A 22,476-nucleotide genomic window follows, 5' to 3' on the forward strand; every position below is an offset into this window, starting at 1 on the left:
ACAGCACTCACCTAATGGCACATCATTGCCATTAAATGTTGCAGTGTAGAAATCCTTTGAATTAACCTCTTCAGAGTTAGCAAATAGATAAGACAACTCACAAGTTGCATCAAATATGCCTGCATTCTGCTCCTCTCAGATTCTGAATCATGCCTGTGACACAACCTTCCTTGCATGCTCCTTTATTTGTGGCATGTAGGTGTAGAGAATGAAAGTCAGGATTCTTACGGACCATCTGCTGCATGCTGCGGCTTAGCACTAGGTGCGTTAGATTCCATTTTTGGCCGTTTTACCTACGGACGTTACTCACTCACTGCCAGCTTTACTCTTCTTAGTCTCAGCTGACTCAAGAACTGCTTTTCTCATGACTTCTCCTCCACCACCCAACATTCCTCTGCAGCCATGAGAAAATAACTGCAGTCAGGGCACAGCTTGAAATTCTGCCCTGCAACTCTTCTCTGGGGCAGAGCCGGTGGACCACCACCAGCTGGAGTAGGCACCCAGCCAACATACTAAGGACCAGCTCATCAGTAATCCCAGCCAGAAGCTCCATCCTGTGTTGCTCTGTGTCCCAACAATCCGACTCTGTTTGATAATTCAAAGTAAGCCTTTCATCTTGTCCTGAGGACAAGGCACGCAGCCATTTCATGGTCATAGTTTCAGGCTGATCCTTCTTACACACACATAACACTTGTCTCTCCCCCAGCAATTTCCAATAAATGATTGCTACCCTGATCAAGACACTTAATCAGGTACTGAATTCAAGACAAGAAAGGAAAAAACTCCTTACATATATATGTAAATTTAAGTAGATAAATTAAAATGTAACAAAACTTTTTAACCAGAGACACACAACAAAAATAATATACAGATATAATAACTTTTTATTTACGTAAGCTGAGGATATGTATTTGGCTCAGAACTTTTTATCCATGACTTTAAAGAGACTGACTGCAAATAATATAAAAAAATAAAAAATGTAAAATTAATCAGTATTTTCAAAATTGTCACTAATTTTGAAAATATTTGCATAAATCCTGCAAACTTTGTGTACCCTTAAAGGGGCATAATTTAGTTACCATATCTAATGATATTTGAAAATATTAGTACTTTACCCTAAAGTTTCAACATACACATATTCATGATGAGCATCATTTCAAGAGGGTATCAAAAGTGATCATGGTTAGAAAAATATACATATTTTTGCTTCTGGAAAAGAAAAGGTCATTTGAAATACCCATCAAATAAAATACTAAATAAAGTCTCTCCACAGATTTTTTTTTTCACAATCCAAGATAAAATGGATGTTTATACACAGCTTATGCAATCTGTCATTTTCAAGGTAAAGTCACAGTTTCACCAGTACAGAATAAAAACCTGTTACTACTCTCCAGACTGCTGGCTGCACCCATGTGTGATTGTTTAGGCAAGTCAAAAGAGCAGAGCCATACAGTGATACCCAAACAAATCATAAGAAAGGTACAGAAAATGCAGATGCACAAGATCAAAGGAAATCACACCAGTAACACTGAGAGGAATAGTGACCAATAGGAATAGACATGAACTCTTTAGTAGCATGCAGTAATTCCTACAGGAAAAATAATCCCACCACACTCCAAGTATTAAAAGGACACTTTCATGGTGTTTTTCATTAATTTTCAGAAGTAATATTAAAGATTACTGTCTACTGGAAATAGCCTGGACTTAATTTGTTTCAGTGGGTACAGTTTGTTGCTGTGCTTCAGTTCATGGCAGTGTTAAACTTGAGTTGCACACACACCAAGCAGAACAACCCCAAACTTTCAAGGTTTTTAAAGGAAATGAGATAGGAAGAAATTTTCAAAAACATGTGCTTTCACTACCTGAGTGCACTGCAGTAGCCAACAAAGCAAAAATTTGGTTATTAGTTGTTAAAATGAATTCTGGTGTAAAGAAGGAATTCAGAAGAGCAACATGGCACTTCCAACAGTAACTGAAATTAAAGGTATAGTGACACATCTGACATCCTTTACAGTGTCCTTTTAAGTGTCAACAGACCAGTATCTTAGCTACAACTGAAACAGAACAGATGCAAATCCTAATGAAACAACCAAATCAAGAATGTTACAATATTTCACAGTTAGAGAGTCTATGAAACTACTGAACAGAAAAAAGCATGAAGGATAATAGCAGCATATGGTTTACAGTTTTCACTTCTCAGTTTATTAATATTAGTGGTGCACTCAGCAATGCATAAAGCAAGGAAAGAAATTCTGTCAAAACTGGCAATTATCTACCACGTCAACATTTAATCATGGTCCTTGTAAACAGCTAACTCCTTTTTGAACTTAAATTGCAAAGAAAAGAATATTTACATATAATATATATGTATATAACCACAAAACCAAAATTAAGTTAAAACCTTATCAAGGAAATTGCATTTTGAGGAGAACGTAATACAATATTAAATAGTACATGTCCAAAGATTTTGAAGGCATTCTGATTTTCATGCTTTCTCCCTCCAGTCATTTTACCCTGGATTTTAATAGACTAAATACTTCATTTCAGAGTAAATAAGTGGAAATATTATAGAGCAGCTCCGGTAAAGAATAGCTCCACTACTGAAAATTGCTCGAGGAGTGGTGATCCAGGACTCTGACTTAAAGCAAAAATAAACAGCATACAAGGCCACAGCAAAGAAATGGCCAATCAGTACCATTGGTTTAGGAGATAACCTGCATTAAAAATAAAGAGATAAAACTCGTAAATAAACAGAAAGAACTGAAAAATTTCCATTTTACAGATTCAGATCTCCACTCAAGATCACACACCCCCTTCTGATTTAGGCAGATCTGGTCCTGCCAACTCAACTGAAAAATACAAACTTGGTTCTCTTCGGCTGCTCCACACTCTGCATTCCCTTCTATAGCACAGCCAACATACACTGCTACATTCTCTTCATTCCTAGTTTTCTTTATCTACCTCTTACTCTTTGTCTTCCTCCAGAGGAATATTTTAAACAGGCTTTTCAGTTTTAGCTCTCAGTCCAAAAGGAGAGAAATATAAAAGCACATGTTCTCCTGTGTTCAGAGTAGTAGGGATTACTGTGCATTCAGAAGTTTCTGAAGGGTCATTCAAACACCTTCATAGCTAGAGATTTCCCTGTTCCTTACAGCTTTTTACGGGAGGCCTCAGCCAACACTACTCTCAGCTTGTCAAGTAGGAAACATCGCTACCAGCTGCTCTGGACCCCTCTACCTTATTCAAATTCCTGTACCACCTTCACTAGGGGCCACCAGCTACTAGTGGCCTTTTTTATGCCAGAAAAAAAAATGAGTCGGCACTTAAAGACACAGTTTCTAATAAAGCTCCAACCTTCAGTATAATCTTAAAATCTAGTCTCATGTGGGCCATCCTCCCCATGTTGAGCCACCTGATGGGGAGCAAAGCAGATCTCTCAGGGGCTCACAATAACCACTGCCAGCACAGTGAACTTACACTGAGAGCAATCCAACGGGACCTGCGACACATTCTCCTCCAAGTCTGAAGTAATGGAAACAGGCCTTCTTTAGCTGATGCAAGGAATCTACAAAATTAATCAAAATTAATAAAACTAATATAATCAACACACACTGAAACATTTTTCTGCATGCACAATACTGATATTAAATCCAGGACTTTGGCAGCTGTTGTTCTGTTCAATTCAGCTGGACTTCAAGCTGCTTTTATTTATACAAAGGATAGTCTTACAGAATATCTACATATTTTTGTATTAACTAACTATTGTTTTCTTTGGAGTTTTTCTTTGGTTTGTTATTTATTTCTTACTCCAGACTTGCCTTCACATTGCTAAAACTCTGTCTAAAAAACTAGGCAGAGAACACAAGAAAACTTAATAAAATTCTTTGATTGATATATTTTTAATATATAACAATATACATACATATACACACACACACACGGATATCCCCTTCCCAGTCATATTTATTTACCAAGTTGTAATTAATCAGCAATTAACTTTAAGATATACTTACCATCTGTGGCAGCAAAGAGCTCATAAAGTGCCTGGGCAAGAACATTCACTACAAAAGAATGAGATTTTTTTCTTGACCAGTAAAATGTTCTTTTTGCCTGAAAAAAAAAAAAAAGAAAAAGAAAAAGAAGTATTTCTGTCAGTAAATGCAAAGGAACATTCAAAAGATTCCCAAAGAGCAAAGAGGCAAGATGGCAAGAGCCATGCTCACAGACAGCAGAAGGGATTTAGTGATATGCTGGAGTGATTCCAAGCTAGGTCATTTAGGAATTTCAAAAACTTGTTGAACCAGTTATGTAGGCTCCCCTTAAGTTAAATATAGGGGGAAAAAGATAGTTCCAAAGCATGTTTCTCATCCTACAGAGGGTGTCTGGGATACAGCTGAAACTTGAAGGATAATGCTCAGCTAGTTCCCTCATTTGACTGGTAATAAATAGGAAATTATGAAATCTGAATTGACTAGCTGCCATAAAAGTATCTGCATGTGGTCAGATAAGTCCTGAACTGTCCTGGCATTCAGGGTTTCTCTAAGTGCTTCTCAATTGTCAAATACACTTTTTGGATCATCTACTTGTCCCAAAGTCTACAATTATACTACCTGTAATTTAGCCAAGATAACATGCTTAGTCCTATTAAAAGCAGTAAATAAATAAATAAGAACTCTTATTATCTAGTCATCATAATTTTGGGACTAAGTATCACTGAAAAAAAACCCTTGCATGAACACTGATGGAGCAGATCCTGGGAAAGAAGGATCCCTTTTAACTTACTACTCAGATTAATGCAGCAGGCAAGAGGCCAGTGGAGGCTGAGATGTCTCTTGGAAGACTGAGCACACAAGCTCATTATTGTCCAAGTTCCACTCACACAAGTGTAATGCTTCAAATCCACTACATTTAGGATCAATCTGGTTAAAAATACCCTATTAAAATGGGAATATCAGGTTATCCTAGCAAAGCATCCTGATTAGACACAGTATACCAGTCTCCTTAAGTAAAACATAGCAAATCAGTGTGCCAAGTTTTGAAACTGCTCTTGCCACATAGCACAGCAGTAACAGACCACAGCTCCACTGGTGAATGCCTGATATCTGATTATTCTACCAAGGCTTTGAAAACTGCTATGCCTCACCAATAACTTACTCATCTCTGAGTTGCATAAAACTTAGCAGTGTGTCACTGAATTGCAGTGGAAGCTGTCTATGCAGTGGAAACTGTCTAAAATAAGTCCAAAATAAAGAATCACCTTAAGAACATCAGAATCTTCATAAAGGTCTGGGATATCCTGGAGCAAACTTCTCCAGATTTTAACATCATTTAAAATAACACTCATTCCTCCACCAGTTAGAGGATGTCTTATATTATAGGCATCTCCTAAAAGAAGAACACCTACGTAGAAGAGAAAACACAATAGGATACTGTACAACCATTATGGAAACTTAAAATTTGAATCTTCTATTAAAAACATCACACTTACTAAGAATTCATTCCCACCAGAAAATAAGATGTATAACAACTAGAAAATAATAAAAAACCCACAAAGTATGTCTTTAAATTAAAAGACTTAGAAAAGCTTTAAGATAATCAAGGTCAAACTATTTTTTCCCTATGGGTATGCATGTTCATGTGTTAAAGAACACACCATTAAAGTTAATTTCTTTAATTTTTTATTATTTTTTCTTAGGCTACACTTGTATAAGCTTGAGCAATGGAGTAAAATAAACTTAGAGATAAAGCAGGCATAGACTTCCCATCTGGTGTCAATGTAAACATTCCAGTTTAATTTTGCTCAAGGTACACAACTTCAAAATATTATAATGATTATATATCATATAGATGCTTATGATGTCTCTTTTCTTCCTTTTATTTCATAATACCCACCTTTCTTGTTTACAGCTGAAGGAGGCAGAAAGCTGGCTGGCATAGTCCTTAATCGATCATTCTGAACTGCTATTAAGAATGGTTCCTTTAAGTGATCTGCAACAACCAAATCTTTTGGTTACAGCAGTTAGACAAAGACACAAATAATTTGTATACAATCCATTTTAATCTCTTTGAGATATCACAGAGTCATAGAATGGTGTGGGTTGGAATAGGACCTTGAAGATCACATAGTGACCCCCTTGCCATGGGCAGAAACACTTTCTCTAGACCAGACTGCCCAGAGCCCCATCTAACCTGGACTTGAACATCTCCAGGGATGTGGTGGCACAACCTGTTTTAGTGCCTCACCACTCTCGCAGTAAATAATTTGTTCCTAATATCTAATCTAAACCTACTCTCTATTCAAACTCATTCCCCCTTGTCCTGTCACTGATGCCCCTGTCAATAGTTCTGCCCCATCTTTCTTGCAGATTCCCTTCAGGTACCGGAAGGCCATAATTAGGTCCCCCAAAGCCTTCTCTTTTCCAGACTGAACAAAGCCAACTCTCTCAACCTCTCCTCAAAGGAGGAGCCTTCCATCCCTCTAGTCAACTTGGTGGCCTCCTCTGGACTCATTCCAACAAGTCAATGTCCTTCCTGTGCTGGGGACCCCAGAGCTTTATAGAATCCTTCCGAATTGCTGACCTCACAGGTATGAGCTGAAGAAACTTCTGTGTGTTGTGTGGTGTGGAACCAAAGAAGGGTGAACGGTTCCTGAAACAGTGACTGCGCACACAGAAAAAGCCACACAGTTCTATTAATTCAGTGAAATGTGTCTCCTTTTTTTTTTTTTTGACATATTTAAATGTGATAATTCTCTGGAAGTCTTTCCAGACTTACCAGGTAGTTGTGGATGAATGGTCTCAATCATGTACTCTTTTAAATTTTTTGGCATTTCCCCTCGAATATCAACAAGGACCCGAGTTTCAGTTGAAGAAATCTTATAGATTAGCACTGGACTTGTTTTAGCTAAAACAAGTTCAGCATAATTAGCTTTAAACTGTGATGCATCCTTAAAAAGGAAAGAAGGAGAAGAAAGATTGAGACTGATTAATGAAAGGGTATTAAACATCAGACATACAAAATAATTTTTAAAACATTTTAAAATAAAATCCTGTATCATATTAAGTTTGTGTTATTATGCTCTTAAATGAAGAAGTGTTTTCAAAAAGAAAGTTCTGAATTTCAGTGTAGCAACAACTCTTTTGCCAATACATTTTAATATTTACTAGAATCATTAACTTATCAACTTCATTTGAATGCCTCACCAAGATCTAATATATGCCATTAAAAACCTGTAACATAATCAATGTAGTAGTTTTCAGTATGATAATTTTGTTTCCTTTCATAAACAAAGTGGTGGGAGGGAAAGAAATCCACTAATCTAAATATAATTACTTGGACACACCAGTTGAAGAAGAATCACAGGGCCCTGTCTAATGAGGTCTTAAAGGAGATTCCAAAAGTAGACAAACTTGGGCAGTGCTAACTGGATTAGAAGACCCAAAAAGTACTGGACTTCCTACCAGTCAGTGTTCCCAATCTAGTGAAAATTCTGTTTGCTTTGGCTCATTCTCCCTTGATTATTTTTGCTGTTAATGCATCAGTTAATGCAGCAGACACAGAGTGAAAGAACCAGACAGGATTTCTACCTGGATTCTCCAACCACCCAGCTACCAACCCAGATTCCCAGTCTAAAACCAGGACACTACCTTCTCTCTTGAAGTATGTAGGTCCTGAAGGCAAATCTGTTTATACAGGTTACAAGGTACCCCACCTTCAGCAACAGCATAGTGGTTTATGTAGTATTATACATAAAAGTTACCTTCAAAATGCAACCAACAAAATGGGATGAAACAGTAACTTTGCTGGACACCAAATTTTTCCTGAATTTGGAGAAAAGTCCATCAGCTACAACTGTAAGTGGAGCATGAAGTTCCTGCAGCATAAATTAAAGATAAGACACCATCAATTTTGTTTCAGAACAATGAGAAGCAATGCCCAACATATGTATTAAGAAATACTGTGGGGTTTGCCTTCCTTGTATTCATACTTACCTATTTGCTACACAAGCTGATCTAACAATATACTCTAGCTTTTTTAGAAAACACAGCTATGGGAACTCTGTAGAAACTTGGATTAAAAAATACAATAAAGAGGAGTATTTGTTCCCTTCAGGTTGTAATGCTATTCAGAAGAAAAAAAAAAATTTCACATTAAAGAACTATGTATAAGCAGCTAAAGAAAGCCAAACCAATGCATAACAAACTGACAAGCTCTAAGCACATAGGCTCTTCTTTAAAAGATCACACAGGGATCTCCAAGCAGTTCTGAATTTACTTAGGAACTATAACAAATAGTACATATATGGACAAAATACAAATCTGAGTAAACTATCAGGTTCAGCCTGAAGGTCTGTACAAATTCTTAATGTTTAACACATACATTCTTCTTAAACATAAGCAAATAATTCCAAATAGTAAAATGTATTTTTATGCCTTTTACAGTCACATAACAACATTATTATATTAGGAAGCATGTAAAGGTAGGTGTTTCCTTCTACCTACAGCTTTCTCAGTGTCAATATGTTCAGCGATTGAACTTCAAATGACAATAGATTTACAACAAGCATTAGCCTTAGCTTTCAGTGATTTCATATGCTTGGCATAAGCAGTACAAAGTATCTCTCCTTTCAAGCTTTCAGTTTGTAAGTAAGGCAAAAAAAGCACACTGTGTTTCATTAATAGTCCTAGGAAATCTTTTACTATTGTATGGGCGAGTCACTCTGTGAGTGAGTTCCTCTATGAGCAGTTGCCACCAACATTGGAGTGAATTCATAAAATCATAGAATATTCTGAGTTGTGGGAGACTCACAAGGATCTTCAAGTCTGACCCCACTTGGTCAAACAAACCTCAACATCTTTTGCTGTGTGAAGGGAAGTTGTACAAAATCAGGTGACAGCAGATGTGAGTAAGGTAAAACACGTTTTATGGTGTCTGTGCTTATAGAAGTGAGCGCCTGAGTAGAGTTACCTCTACTATGGATTCACCTCTTTCCTATGCATTCCTAGCTTGGATAATTGTAAACTCTAATTCTTCCTGCTATTAGACCAAAGTCACCTGTCCATATCAGTTTCCTGCTGTCTAATGAGTAGAACACTCATGCTATAATTCTTCCACAGTCAACACAATTAACCTTGAGTCTATTCCGTTGTCTAGTTTTGAAAAAATTTATAAGCTGACCTTTAGCATACTGGCTAATTTGAACCTCATTTAAGAGAATAAAAATCTCAGAGGTAATGTGGTGGAGAATATAGGATGGAAAGAACAGAAAAACACATATACGCAACACAACCTCTTTTCCTTATAAAAGCAGGCTAAGGAATGTAAACAGGCTTTACATTGAGTTTGGGGTTTTTATTCCGCTAAGAGCTTCCTAGTTGTAAAAACTCACAGGTAGGGAAACACAGAAAACAGAAATGTTTAATGGAAATTCCTTATGTACTAGAATTCTAAAATCAAAGGAAATCTAAGCCAGCAAATGAAACAGCTTTTTCCAGACACAGAACTTCAGCATTCAGAGCAGAACGTGAATTTTTTTATCCCCACTATACAGAGAAGAAACTTAAGGCCTTTAGAACAACATCCAGACTTTCAGGAAAGATGCAGACTAGAACACTGGTCACCCAGTGTTCAAATAAGTCACACTTAAAATTACAAGAATAACATCCATAAGTGTGTGATGCTTAAAAACAGAACTCAAAACAAAATATGCACATTCCCCTTCTACCCCTCAAACAAAATAAAAACACCCTTCCATGTTCCTGGATGATAAAGCCAATTGAATTTGTGAAATAAATCCCAACAAACACCCTTCTCCCTGCAAAAAATCCTCCTCCTCTCCAAACACCCTGTCTTTCCCATACCCATGATTCAGCGGTTTATTCTCCTAGAGTGGATTTAGAGTGGATTTCCTAATACAGTTTCATTCATATTATATGACAGGCAAGACAGACTAAGGAACACGACTTGGAACTCACTCCTCCTCCAGCTACCCCAAGAGGGGTCAAGGATGTTATTTCTCTGCTGTGTTTTGGCACTTAGCTGTTAAGTGGGCTGAAGTGGCACTTGCCTGAGGACAAGCTAAAACCAGCTTGCTCCCCTACAGCTTTAGCAAGTACTTTTAAAAGGCTCTCTCCTATACGGTTCTATGCCACCAGTCCCATTTCTAAATGACTTAGAGATGGGAAGATGTCAGAGATCTCTGATCTTAGATACCAGAGCAGGATCTTCCAGCTACTCAGGAACTTTCTCTATCTAGTATGGAGGGGAGCACGCATAGGCAGATTCCCATCTTTCCCATCAGAGTACATCTACATAACTTTAGGCAACAAAGGAACTTCAAAGTCCACAAAGAAGATCACAAATTTGGTTTTCCTGGAGAATAAGCAGCTGGTCTCTCCTAAATTCACACAATTTCATAGCATTTATCCAGCAGTTTAGCATTAAAATATGCCTAAATTCTCTTTCTGCCATTTAAGCAATGAGAAGACAGAGCTTTCACTATCAGCAGGTAACTTTTTTATTTTGTCCTTCTCTAGATGGTGGAAGTATATGTGGACATGCAGACCACTACACACAGCTGAAACACAAATCTTAATATATCGTTCTTTTCACCAGGAACTCTTGAAAGATTTTAAACTCCAGACATATGAATAATGAAACAAATAATGAACTGTATTCTCCAGAGAAAGCATAAGCTTCATATGAAGTTATAACAAGAATTCCCATACTGTATGCACTAGAAAATAAACTCCCTTTATTGAATCTTTTGCTTTCTCGATAACCACATTATTTCTGTACAAGTGCTCGGAAATACAAGCTTTTTAAAAATTATATATATAAAGCAACCCTCAATTTTCTCAACAATTTAACAAAGATTGTAACAGAAAGCTCTTACCTTAGTGTCACCAGTTTCTTTGTCCTTGTACTGAACACCCACAACACAGTCATCTTCCTCAAGTAACTGTAACACAGTCCCTTCGATGAATTTTGCACTGAAATGAAACAGAGGTGTTAAAAAAGAAGAGGATTAATGATGCCAGCATTTCAAGGTACTAGACATAGTACAATAATGTTGTCTCTGCCAACATCGTTTATATTTCACAAAAAAAAGGTTCTTGAACACTTGCTGAAGCCACATTAAATATCAAAAAGCATTGGTCATAAATTTCACTTTTTATCAAAACCTTTGGTTTGATAACTGAATATTTTAAAAACCGTGCTGTTTATCATAAACATCCTGTCAGTAGAGTCCCCAGCTGTGCCCCATAGCCCTGTGAGAGATGCCGAGAGGAGTTTCACACCTAATAATGGTCAAAAATCAGGGAGCTGACCCAGTCATGCCCGCTAAAAGCTAGGAATCGCTGACAGTGCAGGTGAGAACTAACTCGAAGAAGAATTAAAGAGCAGAATCAGCAGCAATTAAACCCTTAACATGAACACTAGGATAAAAATCAGGCACATAATTCTCAGAGCAGTCAAAACTAACCTAACCTGCTTAGGTCACAGATGTCTAGCTTGTCACCACAGGAATTTAGGATAGAGTTCTGGTTTCTTTATATTTATGCTTTTAAATTCTGCTAATGCTTATGTTTGAGTGGAGCACCCCCTGCTTCTATCTCCCAACCAGAGTTATTTTGAGTTCAGAAATTAAATCTCTGTAAACTTAAATTCTTTGTTGGGTCTGAGCTGTTAGACCTGATCACAGCACTTCAGAGTTAACAGCTCGAAATGGGACACTCTGAATCTTTCGCAAATATTCCACATCCAGATGGAATTCCACATCTTTAAGAACTGAGCTAAAGGTACATGTGAGAATACAACAGCTTGCCATTTTAGGCTCTTAAAAGGAATACATGCATCTCAATGTCATTTTTTCCCTGGTATCCAGTACAGGCATTTAATGCCTGGCTTAATTTGACAGGCAACAGGCATGTTGGCTGTATCAAAATATGAATGGTTATGAGAGAGCACTCAACAGAAACCTCAACAGCTAGGGACTGCAGCAGCATGCCAGGGAATCAGAGTCCTGCAGATCCTATCAGCTCTAAGTTTCTCGTATAGCTGTCAGTTCAGTTACCTAGGCGCTCACTTCTTCTCCTTCTTCTCATCCATCATAAGTTTATAATTATATATAATTATTTTATTATTATAAACCAATAATGCCCCACCTCTTTCTGCTGCAAAAATAACTTTACTTATCTGAAATACATTAATATTGCCTAGTGCTTATAAAGAGGAAATACTAATCAGTAATAATTATTCTCTATGTCTTCAAAAGCTTTGTAATAAAACCCAAAATCTCCTGGCACTATTAGGAGTTCTTGATCTTTCACTGCACATAAACATGCACTTTTCTATGCCACAAATTAAATGGCAAGCAAGCATACACAAAACAAACATTCAAGAGTGTGTGGAAAATGGGAAAGAATTTCATTCAAGCCACAAACATGATTTTTTCAAGTTTTAGTTTCAAAGACTGTGTACAGCTACTGGAGTTTTTCCCACAAATTGAGCACTCAGATGCCCAAATTTCATTGAACTTAAAACCTCAAGAAGGCTTTAGCTTTCAGAGCTAGAGAATACAATCACCATTACTTTTAACTGTACTAGAGAGTTCTATCTTCAGTGCCACTTTTAGTAATTCGTATGATATAACAAATATGAAAGGAGAAAGCAATTTTCCAGCTTGGAATAAAGATATTAGGTAAAAATATGATAATGCCATATGCCCCTTGTAAAGGGGCATATGGCATTATGATATTCTTAGGGGAAAAAAATTAGGGGGGGGGGGAAAAAGACAATATAAAAAAAAAATCACACAGAAAGCAGCCTCTAGAATCTATTTCAATAAAAGTTTACTTCTCATCTCTTTTATAGATTAAAGAAAACAGTTAAGAGAAATCACCAATTTTTTCTTTTAATTATGAAAAGAAATGGTCTTCAAGATTCTGAAACTGGAAAGAGTACTTCCATTTAGTGCTCCTTTTTAGTTACTTAGGCTTACTTCTTGTTGTCAAAAAAGAAAGCAAAATTACATACAAATGTAAACGCCTGATTTCTATCATCACTGATAACATCAGTGGAAAAGCTACATGCTACTGCCCAGTGCAGGAGGGGTGGACTACCTGAGCTTTAAAGGTCATCCCTTCTAACCCAAACCATTTTGTGATCTAACAAATAGTGCTAAATTTGCCACTCATGCCTTGTCTAAAGAAGTTCTGTGCACTGCTCACCAAGAAGAGGTCAATACTTCTAGTAAAATGCCAAACCCAAGAATCAGCAGAAGAGAATCAACCCTTCACATGTGAACTGTTCTCTCACACAGATGGGCAAATAATTATCTTGCCTAATATTTAAAGCCCATCCTCCCTTAAAGATCAAGTTGTCCCAAAGCATTATATATATACATATATGATGTGTATGTAACTTATAAACTTGTCTAGAGAGAGCAGAATGAGTAACTATAGCTGCTATTTTCTCTCCCTCTTGTTCATCATAGCCCTCTGTGTTGGGAAATGGTTAAAGAATTTCATGGAAATGACAGGAACAATGCTTCTGAATCTCTGGATCCCAACTGTGCTGTTCACAACATGACTCACTTGGGCTCTGCCATAGCTGCCCTTCGGAGACCCATGATAAACTGGCCATGATGAAAAGATCTTCCACTGGCCACACGTCCGTCTTCAGATGTTGGATAAGGAATCTCAACCTCCAACTTGCTCTCTAGATCATGAATTATGTAACCATTTACTACTTGTGAATCAATACCTTCTACTGTATCTGCAAGATAAAAGCCAACAGATGGGTTAAAAAAATCATTAAGAAAGCCTAATTATTTATTAAAGGCATTTCTTTAAATAGGGTCCAATTTTCTTAAGCAAAATACATATGTTGAAAGAAGAGTACTTTCAAAACAGCAAACTGGAAATACACAAGCGATTTTAATTCAAATGTTAAGTGAGATAATGTTTTTCTTAATTTTTCCTGTAGGCATACTTTTACTAAATACATTGTTGAGTGTAGTAACTCTTGTGTTACAGATCTATTTACACTTTGAAATGTACCCACCTTCAAGACCCAAGTCTCGAAGAGCATTAAATCCTCCAGGCTGCAGCAACTCTCCAACTATCCTGTCAGGTTCTTTCAGGTCCCTCTCTATCACTGTCACCTTCCTTCCATCTCTTGAAAGCACCGTGGCCAAGGAAGAACCAAGGACACCTGATCCCACAATGATAATTTCTGGATCATATTGGGGTGACAATGTTGTATTTGGAGCGGTGTCTGTCAGATATACATCTGAGAAGTTCACTTCTTTTTTACCCTTTGGAAAACAAAGCCAACAAAGTTACCCATGCCAATGGATACATACCATAACCTAATCAAGAGGGCTGGCTTTGGAGCAGCTTTACTCTGAGCCAGGGTACTGAGGGTGCACTGGTAGTTGGAAGGCATCTTGCAGTTTAGTTTCGTCCAAAATTGAATCTGTCATACTCTACAAGGCAACAAAAGCACAACAAGCAGAAAAAAGAAAAACCATCACTGCTGCAAATCAAGACCTTGGCTAAAAACTGCCCTGCTGATCCAAGACAAACCACAAAAAACTGTCAGAGATTGAAAGCTGCTATAAAAGGTAGTAAGAAAAGGCTGTCCCATATTCTTGTCCTATAAAGACTGATACCTTCATATCAGTGAACGACTCCAGCATGGAGGCCTTAGCACTTTTTAATGAAAAAGGTATTAGATTTACTGAAAAATGTATTTCTCTGAAAAACATACTTCTTTTTAATTATACTTTAAGTGAACCTACCTAACTAACAGCAACTTATGATGATTTTCAGAATGAAAAAGTGTCAGCAGAAGCAGCTATCTGGGAAATGCTTTTAAGAAGTAGTCCTGAAATGAAAACTCATGTAACATCTAAAAGTATAAGCAAAATCACCATTCATTCACACTTAAAGCTGTTAAGAATTGACATATATTGGACTGGACATCAGTTAATACAGAAGCTGGTATCTTAAATTAGTTCTGTTATAGAACCTTCCCAACAGCACCTAATCACATACACTTCAAAGTGAAAAATAATTTTAAGGGCAACTCCAGTGCAACACTGGAAACAATTTCTCCAGCTAGTAGATGAGAGTTCAATTCAGTCTTTCATAAATGCCTCGGTACTGCAGTGCTGGTAAAAATACAATTACATCAGTGAAACACATTGACACCAGAATTTTTAGTGGCCTAGTATCATGTTTATATCTACAATACAGCAAGAGAGTGCAAAACTAACTATCTGAATTCAGGTAACACAAGAAATTGGTAAAGGCAGGCTTGAAGAGAAAAACAAAATAAAAATCAAAAACCTTTGACTTGCAGCCAAAACCAGTTTCATGTACTTCTGTGTGAGGGGTCAGTGCTCATGTGAAATTGCCCAGAAGCACACAGGAATGTAGCCAAATAGTGCTGACCACAGATGTACTGGATATCTGTGTCCAGTTCATAGTCTCGGATGGCAGGACTCCAGGCACCACCTACAGCTCTCCAGTTGTTCCACAGCAAGGCTCATGCAGGGCTCAAGGGAACAGACTGACTATCTGAGCAGGTCCTGTACCTACTGTACAAGCAATAGGTCAGCAATCATTTCCCAGTAACTCTATCTGCAGTTGTAGAAACAAATGTATTTTATCCTTAAGTATTAGTAAGCTCATCAGTAAGTTAAGAGAATGGCAGAGGTTGGAAAGGGTTTCTGGACATCATGGGGTGCAAAGCCCTCATTCAAGAAGGGTCAGAGCAGACTGACCTGGGCTCTGTTTTGGATACCTCCAAGGATGGAGACTCTTCGAAACCTCTCTGGGAACGTTGCAGTGCTCAGTCACCCTGACAGTAAATAGTGCTCCCTGATGCTCAGAGCAAACATCCTCTGTTTCAGTCTGTGCTCATCACCTCTCATCCTATCACCAGGCACTGATGGAAAAAGCCTTGGCACAGCCTTCTTTGCACCCTCCCTTCAGGTATTTACATACAGCCTTCTGTTCTCCTGGCTGGACAGTCACTCAGCCTCTCCTCATAGGAGAGATTCTCCAGTCCTTCATCTCTACAACAGACTGGCAACTGAAGATATTTTTTTTGCTACTACGATAATTTTTACTCCAAATATTTCCTAAAACGTATTTGTTTTGATGCTAGAAAACCCCTGGTCTATTAAAGTTTCACTCTTTTTTTTGCCATCCAAAACTGACACAAAATATGACAAATCAAACATCCAGCACCTAAAGACAAACCCTGTCCACCCCTTTCTTAGCTCTTTTCCCTTACCAGGGCAGAGGGTCAGTGGCCAGAGGGAAGAGCAGCAGGACCTTTCACCTCACTTGCCGCGTCTGAATCCAACTTACCTTTCTGGATTTGGGTTGTTCAACTTGTTGAGACGCCGGGGTGGGTTTGGCCCAGAAGAAGCCGACCAGAGGTAAAGCTGAGAGCACATCAGAGAGCACCCCCAGGTGCGACTTCTGCTTCTGCTGGTGCCGCTGCCTGGGTCCCCTGAAGTGGTACCTGTACGATAGCACCAAGCCGAGCGAGAAAAACACCAGCACGGAGAGCAGCACCTCCTTATTAGCGTAAGTCATGAGGTCTCCACACTTTTTATACACGTAAATGAAGGAGGCGATACCCAGAAAGGTCCACATCATGAGGGTCACTGATCTCGGCTGTTGCTCCAAAGCTTCGCCGCAGATAGATGCTGCCGAAAATGGGGTTTCGTGGAAGGGATGAAAAAATGTACTTATAGAAAAGCGACGATTTCCTTTTCACTGGAAGGTGGGGAGATTCCAATGGAAAAACAAGGAGCCCTAGAAGAGGAACAAGCCCCACCTCGCCAGGCTGCCACAGGAGCCTGGACAGAGGTTCCGAAACCAAACGTCTTCTCAAGAATCCCCTCCCGGACACGCGACGCCAGAGGAGCTGGAGCTCGTCTCACCGCCCCTCGGTCACCCCTCCGCCGTGCCCAGCCCCGCTCGGTGCCGGGACCCTCCTCCGCTGGCGGCGGCGATGCTGCCGGAGCCCTCACGCCCGGGGATGAGGCAGCGGCGCCGACGCGGGGCGGGGGTAGGGCGGTGCACGCCCACGGGGGTGCGGGTGTGCTCTGCTCTACCTGCCCGCACCACGGCACCCCGCAGCCGCCTCTCGGAGAGAAGATGCGGTGCCGCTGCCGCCCTGCTCGACCCGGTCCCGGCGAACGGCGGCGCCTCGCGGCAGGAATGGGGGCGTGGGACGGAACCAGGGACAACGGGCGCGAATGGCGAGGGCGGCCCGCGGGAGGGGCGGCCCCGCGGCCATGCTAATGAGTAACGGCCGCCGCCGCCCCGCGGGCACCGCGCGCCCGTGCCTCAGCGGCGCCGGCCAATCGGCGGCGCTATGCCGAGATGGCGCTATGGCCACCGACCAATCGGAGCGCAGGGAGGGCGGGGCTTGCGCCCGCCGGGCGATGTGACGCGAAGGGCGGGGCGGGGTTGCCGTGGTGACGGGTGAGGGGCGGGGCCGCTGAGGGGCGCTGGTAGGCCGAGGGCGCCGGGCGGCTGCAGGGCCGTGCCCTCTGCTGGGGGGACACGAAATACAGCACCACCCGTGGCAGAAATCAGAGAATCGTGGAAGGGTTCGAGTTGGAAGCCGCATTAGAAGATTGGACAGTGACACCTTCCATTGGCCCAGATTGCTCAAAGCCCCGTGCAGCCCAACTTTGAACACTTAGGACTTAGCCATCCAGAGCTTCTCTGGGCAGCCTGTTCCGGTGCCTCACCACCCTCACAGTAAAGAATTTCTTGCTAATATCTAATCTGAATCTATTCCTCTTCGATTTGAAGCCATGCCTCCTTGTGCTCTCACTCCATGCCCTTGTGAAAGGTCGCTCTCTGGCTCTGTTGTAGCCCCTTTACACACTGGGTAGTGCTGTAAGGTCTCCACAGAGTCTTCTCCGGGCTGAACAGCCCCATCACTCTTAGCCTGTCTTCATTAGAGAGGTGCTGCTTCTCCTCTGATCAACTTTGTGGCCCTCATCTGGCCTCGATGAAATGGATCCCTGTGTGTATTGTGTCAGGCTCCCACAGCACTCCAGGTGAGGTCTCTGGTACCAGAGCAGAGCCAAGGAGCAGAATCCCTTCTGTCATCCTGCTGGCCACTCTGCTTTTGATACAGCCCAGGATTAACCTGAGCTTCCTCTTTTAGCCTTGAACTCCTCAAGTGCACTAAGCTGTGGTCCTCCCATTTCTCCAAGAGGGACTTTTCCTGGGCTGCCTACTTGTTAGAATGCAACATTATCTAACATGTCTATCACAGCATAACAATATTTAATAGTGAGGAACCTGTGAAACATGATACGACTTCAGCAGGAACTGGTGAAAGAATAATCAAAACCAATCAAATTCACATGGAGCTAAAGGAGATGAGATCTTGCCAGTTTGACATGTTTGAATAAATCCAGTTTGACACTTTTGAATAAATCCAGGTGAAATTGGAAGCCATTAAGAGATGGGGCTTTGGTTCACTCATCGGATCAGTCACTTCAGGCTAAAAGTAAAGATCCAGTGAGCTAAAGAGATCAAACACAGATTTTTCTACTTGGTAATAACAAGGGTCTCAATCCAACAATGATGGTTATTCCTTCAACAATGAAATGAATTCTGGTGCAGCAGTAGCATCCAAAATCATAGACATCTATCTGTAAAAACGTGTTCACAGCAGGAGCTGCTTTTCCCCAGTTTGAACAAGGGTTATTACAGATGTAAACAATTTTGAAACACTGGAGACTGAACTTCTTAAATACATCTGCGCTTGATTTCCTATGTTCAGTTTATAAATATTCCTTGTGCCTGCTAAAAATGCCTTTTCCGTATGGTCCAATCTCCACAGATCAAATTAAACTGTGTTTAAACCTTCTGGGTATTTCATGCTAGAGACCAAACACAAGAAGAGCCATAGCCTTCAAGTTACTGGAACCAACACAATCCTTCTGAAGACTAAGAAATGTAAATTAATATACATGAATCAACAATTGCTGAAAATTAGTACCAGACTAATGCAAGTGCATAGTCAGAACTGTACCAAGGAGCAGAACAAGCTCAAGAGGTTAATAGAAAGAAGGATGGTAGACAAGGAAACAGAAGCAGAATCCTGTGAATTAAGATACTGGAATGATGATTTTAAGACCAGAGTAGAATTTCTTCTTTCTTTTTAGTGCCAACTACACAAAACCCTTCACCCCATGAGGATCCTGCTTGATGCAGCTGTAAGGTTATTTTGGTCACAACAGGTATGTGTAACCCACTCCAGAACATGAACTTTTTGTCTTGTCCAAGTCACCCTGTAGCCACTGTGCCTGAGCCAGAGCAGAGGACAGCAATCCATGGAAGGTATGGGAAAGAGTAAGTGTGGGTGTTTCTCTGACTGCAGGCTATAATTAAATCTTAGGTGATCAACAAAATGGCATTCTTATTCTCCTTCCACCCCAAGAAATTGCCTTCTCTATATACTCATGCAAATACTCATATAATACTCATGCAAAATTTCTTTCAAGATTATGTAATTATGTAACGTGAGTCATTTTTCTTGATACTTCTGTTTGGAGTGGTTAGTGCTGGGAATTGAAGCAATTACAGAATTCTGACAGATGCATCTGTTCGAGGCTTGGATGCTATCAGAACATTTCTGTATTTCCAGCCAAGACATTGGAAATGGGTGGCTCCCTGCTCTTTCTTCATTTACTCTCACTCTCCTTGCTGTGGTGAAGAGCTTGGCATATTTGCATTTCTTGAAATGCAAGTTCACTGTAAGAGCTACCTTTTTTTGCTTATGTTATTGTATATAAGGTGGATAGCAAGATAGAACTACTGATTTTTTGTTGTTAAATGCCATGACCTTATTTTCCAAATTTACAATTTATGTGCATTCCTGAACATTTTTAATTTTTTTTTCTAGAATGAGGAACTTCTTGTTTAATTTGCATTACCCTGTCAAAAGGACTACTGTGAAACATCTTTTAGTGATTTAAATCTCACACTGGCAATATAAAAAGGTTGAAGCAGGAATTTCTAAAATTTTATGACAACTTTACAACCAGGAAATAAAGGCTCCCAAGAAGAGGCTGGAGTTCAGCAGTCTTTTCTTTTAACCCTTCTCAAGATGCAGCTTCCCTCAGCAAAATGCTGTTTTCAGACTTGGACAATCAGCAATTGGCAGGGCAGTGCTGCGATGTTGGAATAACCAGAAATGGGTGTCTGAACTCCAGGGTATAAAAAATAAATCACTTGATGAAGCCTGCCTCTTGTGCAGAAGCAGGCAGCATCATTCTGAGCCATCTTAAGCTGCAGAGCCATAAAACACATGTCCCTGGTTCCTGGTCACAGCTGCCCCAGGAACACAGGCATCAGGACCAATGTCTGCAGTGTCAGTGACAGCGTGTGCAGTGTGAGACTGACCCTTGCTGTCTGTCCGTGGATGTGCTACAGGTGACAAAGAGCCTGGTTTCACTATGCATCTTTGTCATTCATTAATTAGTAATGGTCTTCCACCTGCACAGGTAGATAGATGGAGCAAGTCTGGTGTATAGACTGAAAGACAAAAGATCTATTCTTGTGTTTCACTCATCATCATGAGAAGCAGCAGAGCTTGGTAAATGTTTGGATGAGGCGTGGTAGGGATCCTGAAGAACTAGAAGAATAATTATATAAAACTGCAGTTACTCAGAATCAGAGATGTTTCAAACTGTGAAGCAAGAGGCCACTTGCATAAAAAGCCATAATCATTGTGTTTATATCAATGGGTGTGTGAAGGAATAAAAAACCTGCTGTCCTTTATGTGGACATTTTATTGAGAGGCTGGGTGGTTATATTATTTTTTAAAAGAAATAGGGCAGTGCAGCTGGATATTTTCAACACTGATCACAATGAACTCTGCAAATGTTTTTAAAATTATTTTAATGTATGTCAATAAAACATCTTTGTGTCTGAACAACAGCAAAACATTATCAAATATATATGTAAAGCATGAACTGGAATTTTATTAAGGAGTTAAAAATATTATGTAACACATCATGAAAGTTCATCCTGATGATATATTGTATTTTTAAAGTGTACCAAGGGATGTTTAGCAATAATTTCTTTCTATTCCAGCAGGAACATTGTGAAATTATTTGTCTCTTATTAATGCATAATTAGGGAATTAAAGCCACTAGCTATTACGTTCTTTACAGTTAGATAGTATAGAATATTTAAAAGGGTACCTATCTCGGGGCCAAGCTGTAATTCCTGAGGAATCCAGGTAGTAATTTAAAGTTGTTTGGGTTTGAGGGATACAGGCAGCACACAGGCTGTGGTGTAGCCAGTGGCTACATATCCTGTGGCAGCCCCAACAGCTACATCTATAAGCATTCATCCCCTTCTTGGTTCTGTTTTCTGTGTAAGGCTGGGATTATGCTGTCCATTTTTATATTATTTTATCTCAGATTTCACATGGTGATTTTTTAATATACTAATAATATGTTTACCTCTTTTTCTTACTCTATAGAGTCAGTGGGTATTCAGCCAATGATATCCATAATCGCAGATGACTAGGATGGAAGGATGAAAAGGAGAGGTTAACTCATTATTTTAAAAATTACAATCCTCACACCAGTTTGTGACAGTGCTTGTGTTTTTCTCTGATTTTGGTCATATGTTTCACAGACATTTCCTAGTTATTCCTTGCTGAGGACAGCAAAATGTTTTCACAAGGCACTATAATCTTCAGGCTTATGGTGAGAAGATGGTGATATAGGAGTAGGGTTAATAGATAGCAGATAGGCTACAGATCATGAGAAAGGAAAAAAGAGTTGAAAAACCAGAAGGCAGAGTTAGGGTGGAGAATCATTTCAGCATTGCAGTGGCATTTAAAAAAATGTTTTTCTTTTGAGCAGTTACACAGCACTGAATAGAAATGCAGCCTCTGTACTGCTTTATTGCCACATGCAATCCAAACACATTCTCGTTATGGACCCCAGAGGCTGCTTCACTCCATTGTTTGCTGGGTAAGTAGTTTGTTTCTACATAGCTGGAGCTCAGCTTCGCCCAGAAGGGAATCACATCTTCAAGTTCAATGTGCAGCAATGCTGAAGCAAGAGGTGCTCTATAAACAGAAGAGCTGGGCGTATTTGTGAATTCCTATGAGGTGGAATTGCAAATTACACATCTACAGTAATCCATGCATGCTCTAGATATTCAGAACAGGTGAGCTCTGGAGGGCAGATAGGAAGGACAAGCCAGAAAAGAAAGGGACAGGAGAGAGCTTTAAAAATACTAAAAAATACTAAAAAAAAAAAAAAAAAAAAAAAAACAAAACAACAAAACAAAACAAAAACACACACCAAAAAAACCCAAAACAAACAAAAAACCCACCCAAACAAAATTACAGGAATTAATCCACATCAACTCTGCTTTGAGTAACTTTATCCTGCTGCTG

General features: G+C 39.7%; 1 protein-coding gene and 1 long non-coding RNA gene across 3 annotated transcripts in view; one reads left to right on the forward strand and one right to left on the reverse strand.

Annotated features, from left to right (window-relative positions):
• Positions 1–866: 866 nt before the first annotated feature.
• On the reverse strand, positions 867–17,062 carry SQLE (squalene epoxidase). The gene is made up of 11 exons (XM_068181512.1): positions 16,386–17,062; positions 14,068–14,320; positions 13,599–13,779; positions 10,895–10,991; positions 7,760–7,873; positions 6,775–6,946; positions 5,893–5,988; positions 5,258–5,400; positions 4,014–4,110; positions 3,478–3,565; positions 867–2,714 (listed from the first exon to the last, which is right to left on the reverse strand). Exons 1-11 carry the CDS (start codon positions 16,677–16,679, stop codon positions 2,522–2,524), a joined length of 1,728 nt encoding a protein of 575 aa, XP_068037613.1. The 5' UTR covers positions 16,680–17,062; the 3' UTR covers positions 867–2,521.
• A 1,394-nt stretch (positions 17,063–18,456) lies between these two features.
• Positions 18,457–22,476, forward strand: part of LOC137469004 (uncharacterized) — a 71,199-nt gene continuing 67,179 nt past the window's right edge. For both annotated transcript variants that reach the window (XR_010996303.1, XR_010996304.1), the window contains exon 1: positions 18,457–19,294. This is a non-coding gene — a long non-coding RNA (uncharacterized lncRNA). The remainder of the gene's footprint in view (positions 19,295–22,476) is intronic.

Source organism: Anomalospiza imberbis, chromosome 1 (assembly GCF_031753505.1).
Source record: "Anomalospiza imberbis isolate Cuckoo-Finch-1a 21T00152 chromosome 1, ASM3175350v1, whole genome shotgun sequence".
NCBI lineage: Eukaryota > Metazoa > Chordata > Aves > Passeriformes > Viduidae > Anomalospiza > Anomalospiza imberbis.

Excerpts from the sequence above, each read along its gene's own strand:
- SQLE (XM_068181512.1), bottom strand. The coding sequence starts at position 16,679 with ATGATGTGGACCTTTCTGGGTATCGCCTCCTTCATTTACGTGTATAAA. Across the intron at positions 13,780-14,067 it reads TCGAGACTTGGGTCTTGAAG|ATACAGTAGAAGGTATTGAT; the intron begins GTGGGTACATTT and ends TTTATCTTGCAG. Across the intron at positions 7,874-10,894 it reads AAGAAACTGGTGACACTAAG|GAACTTCATGCTCCACTTAC; the intron begins GTAAGAGCTTTC and ends TTTATGCTGCAG.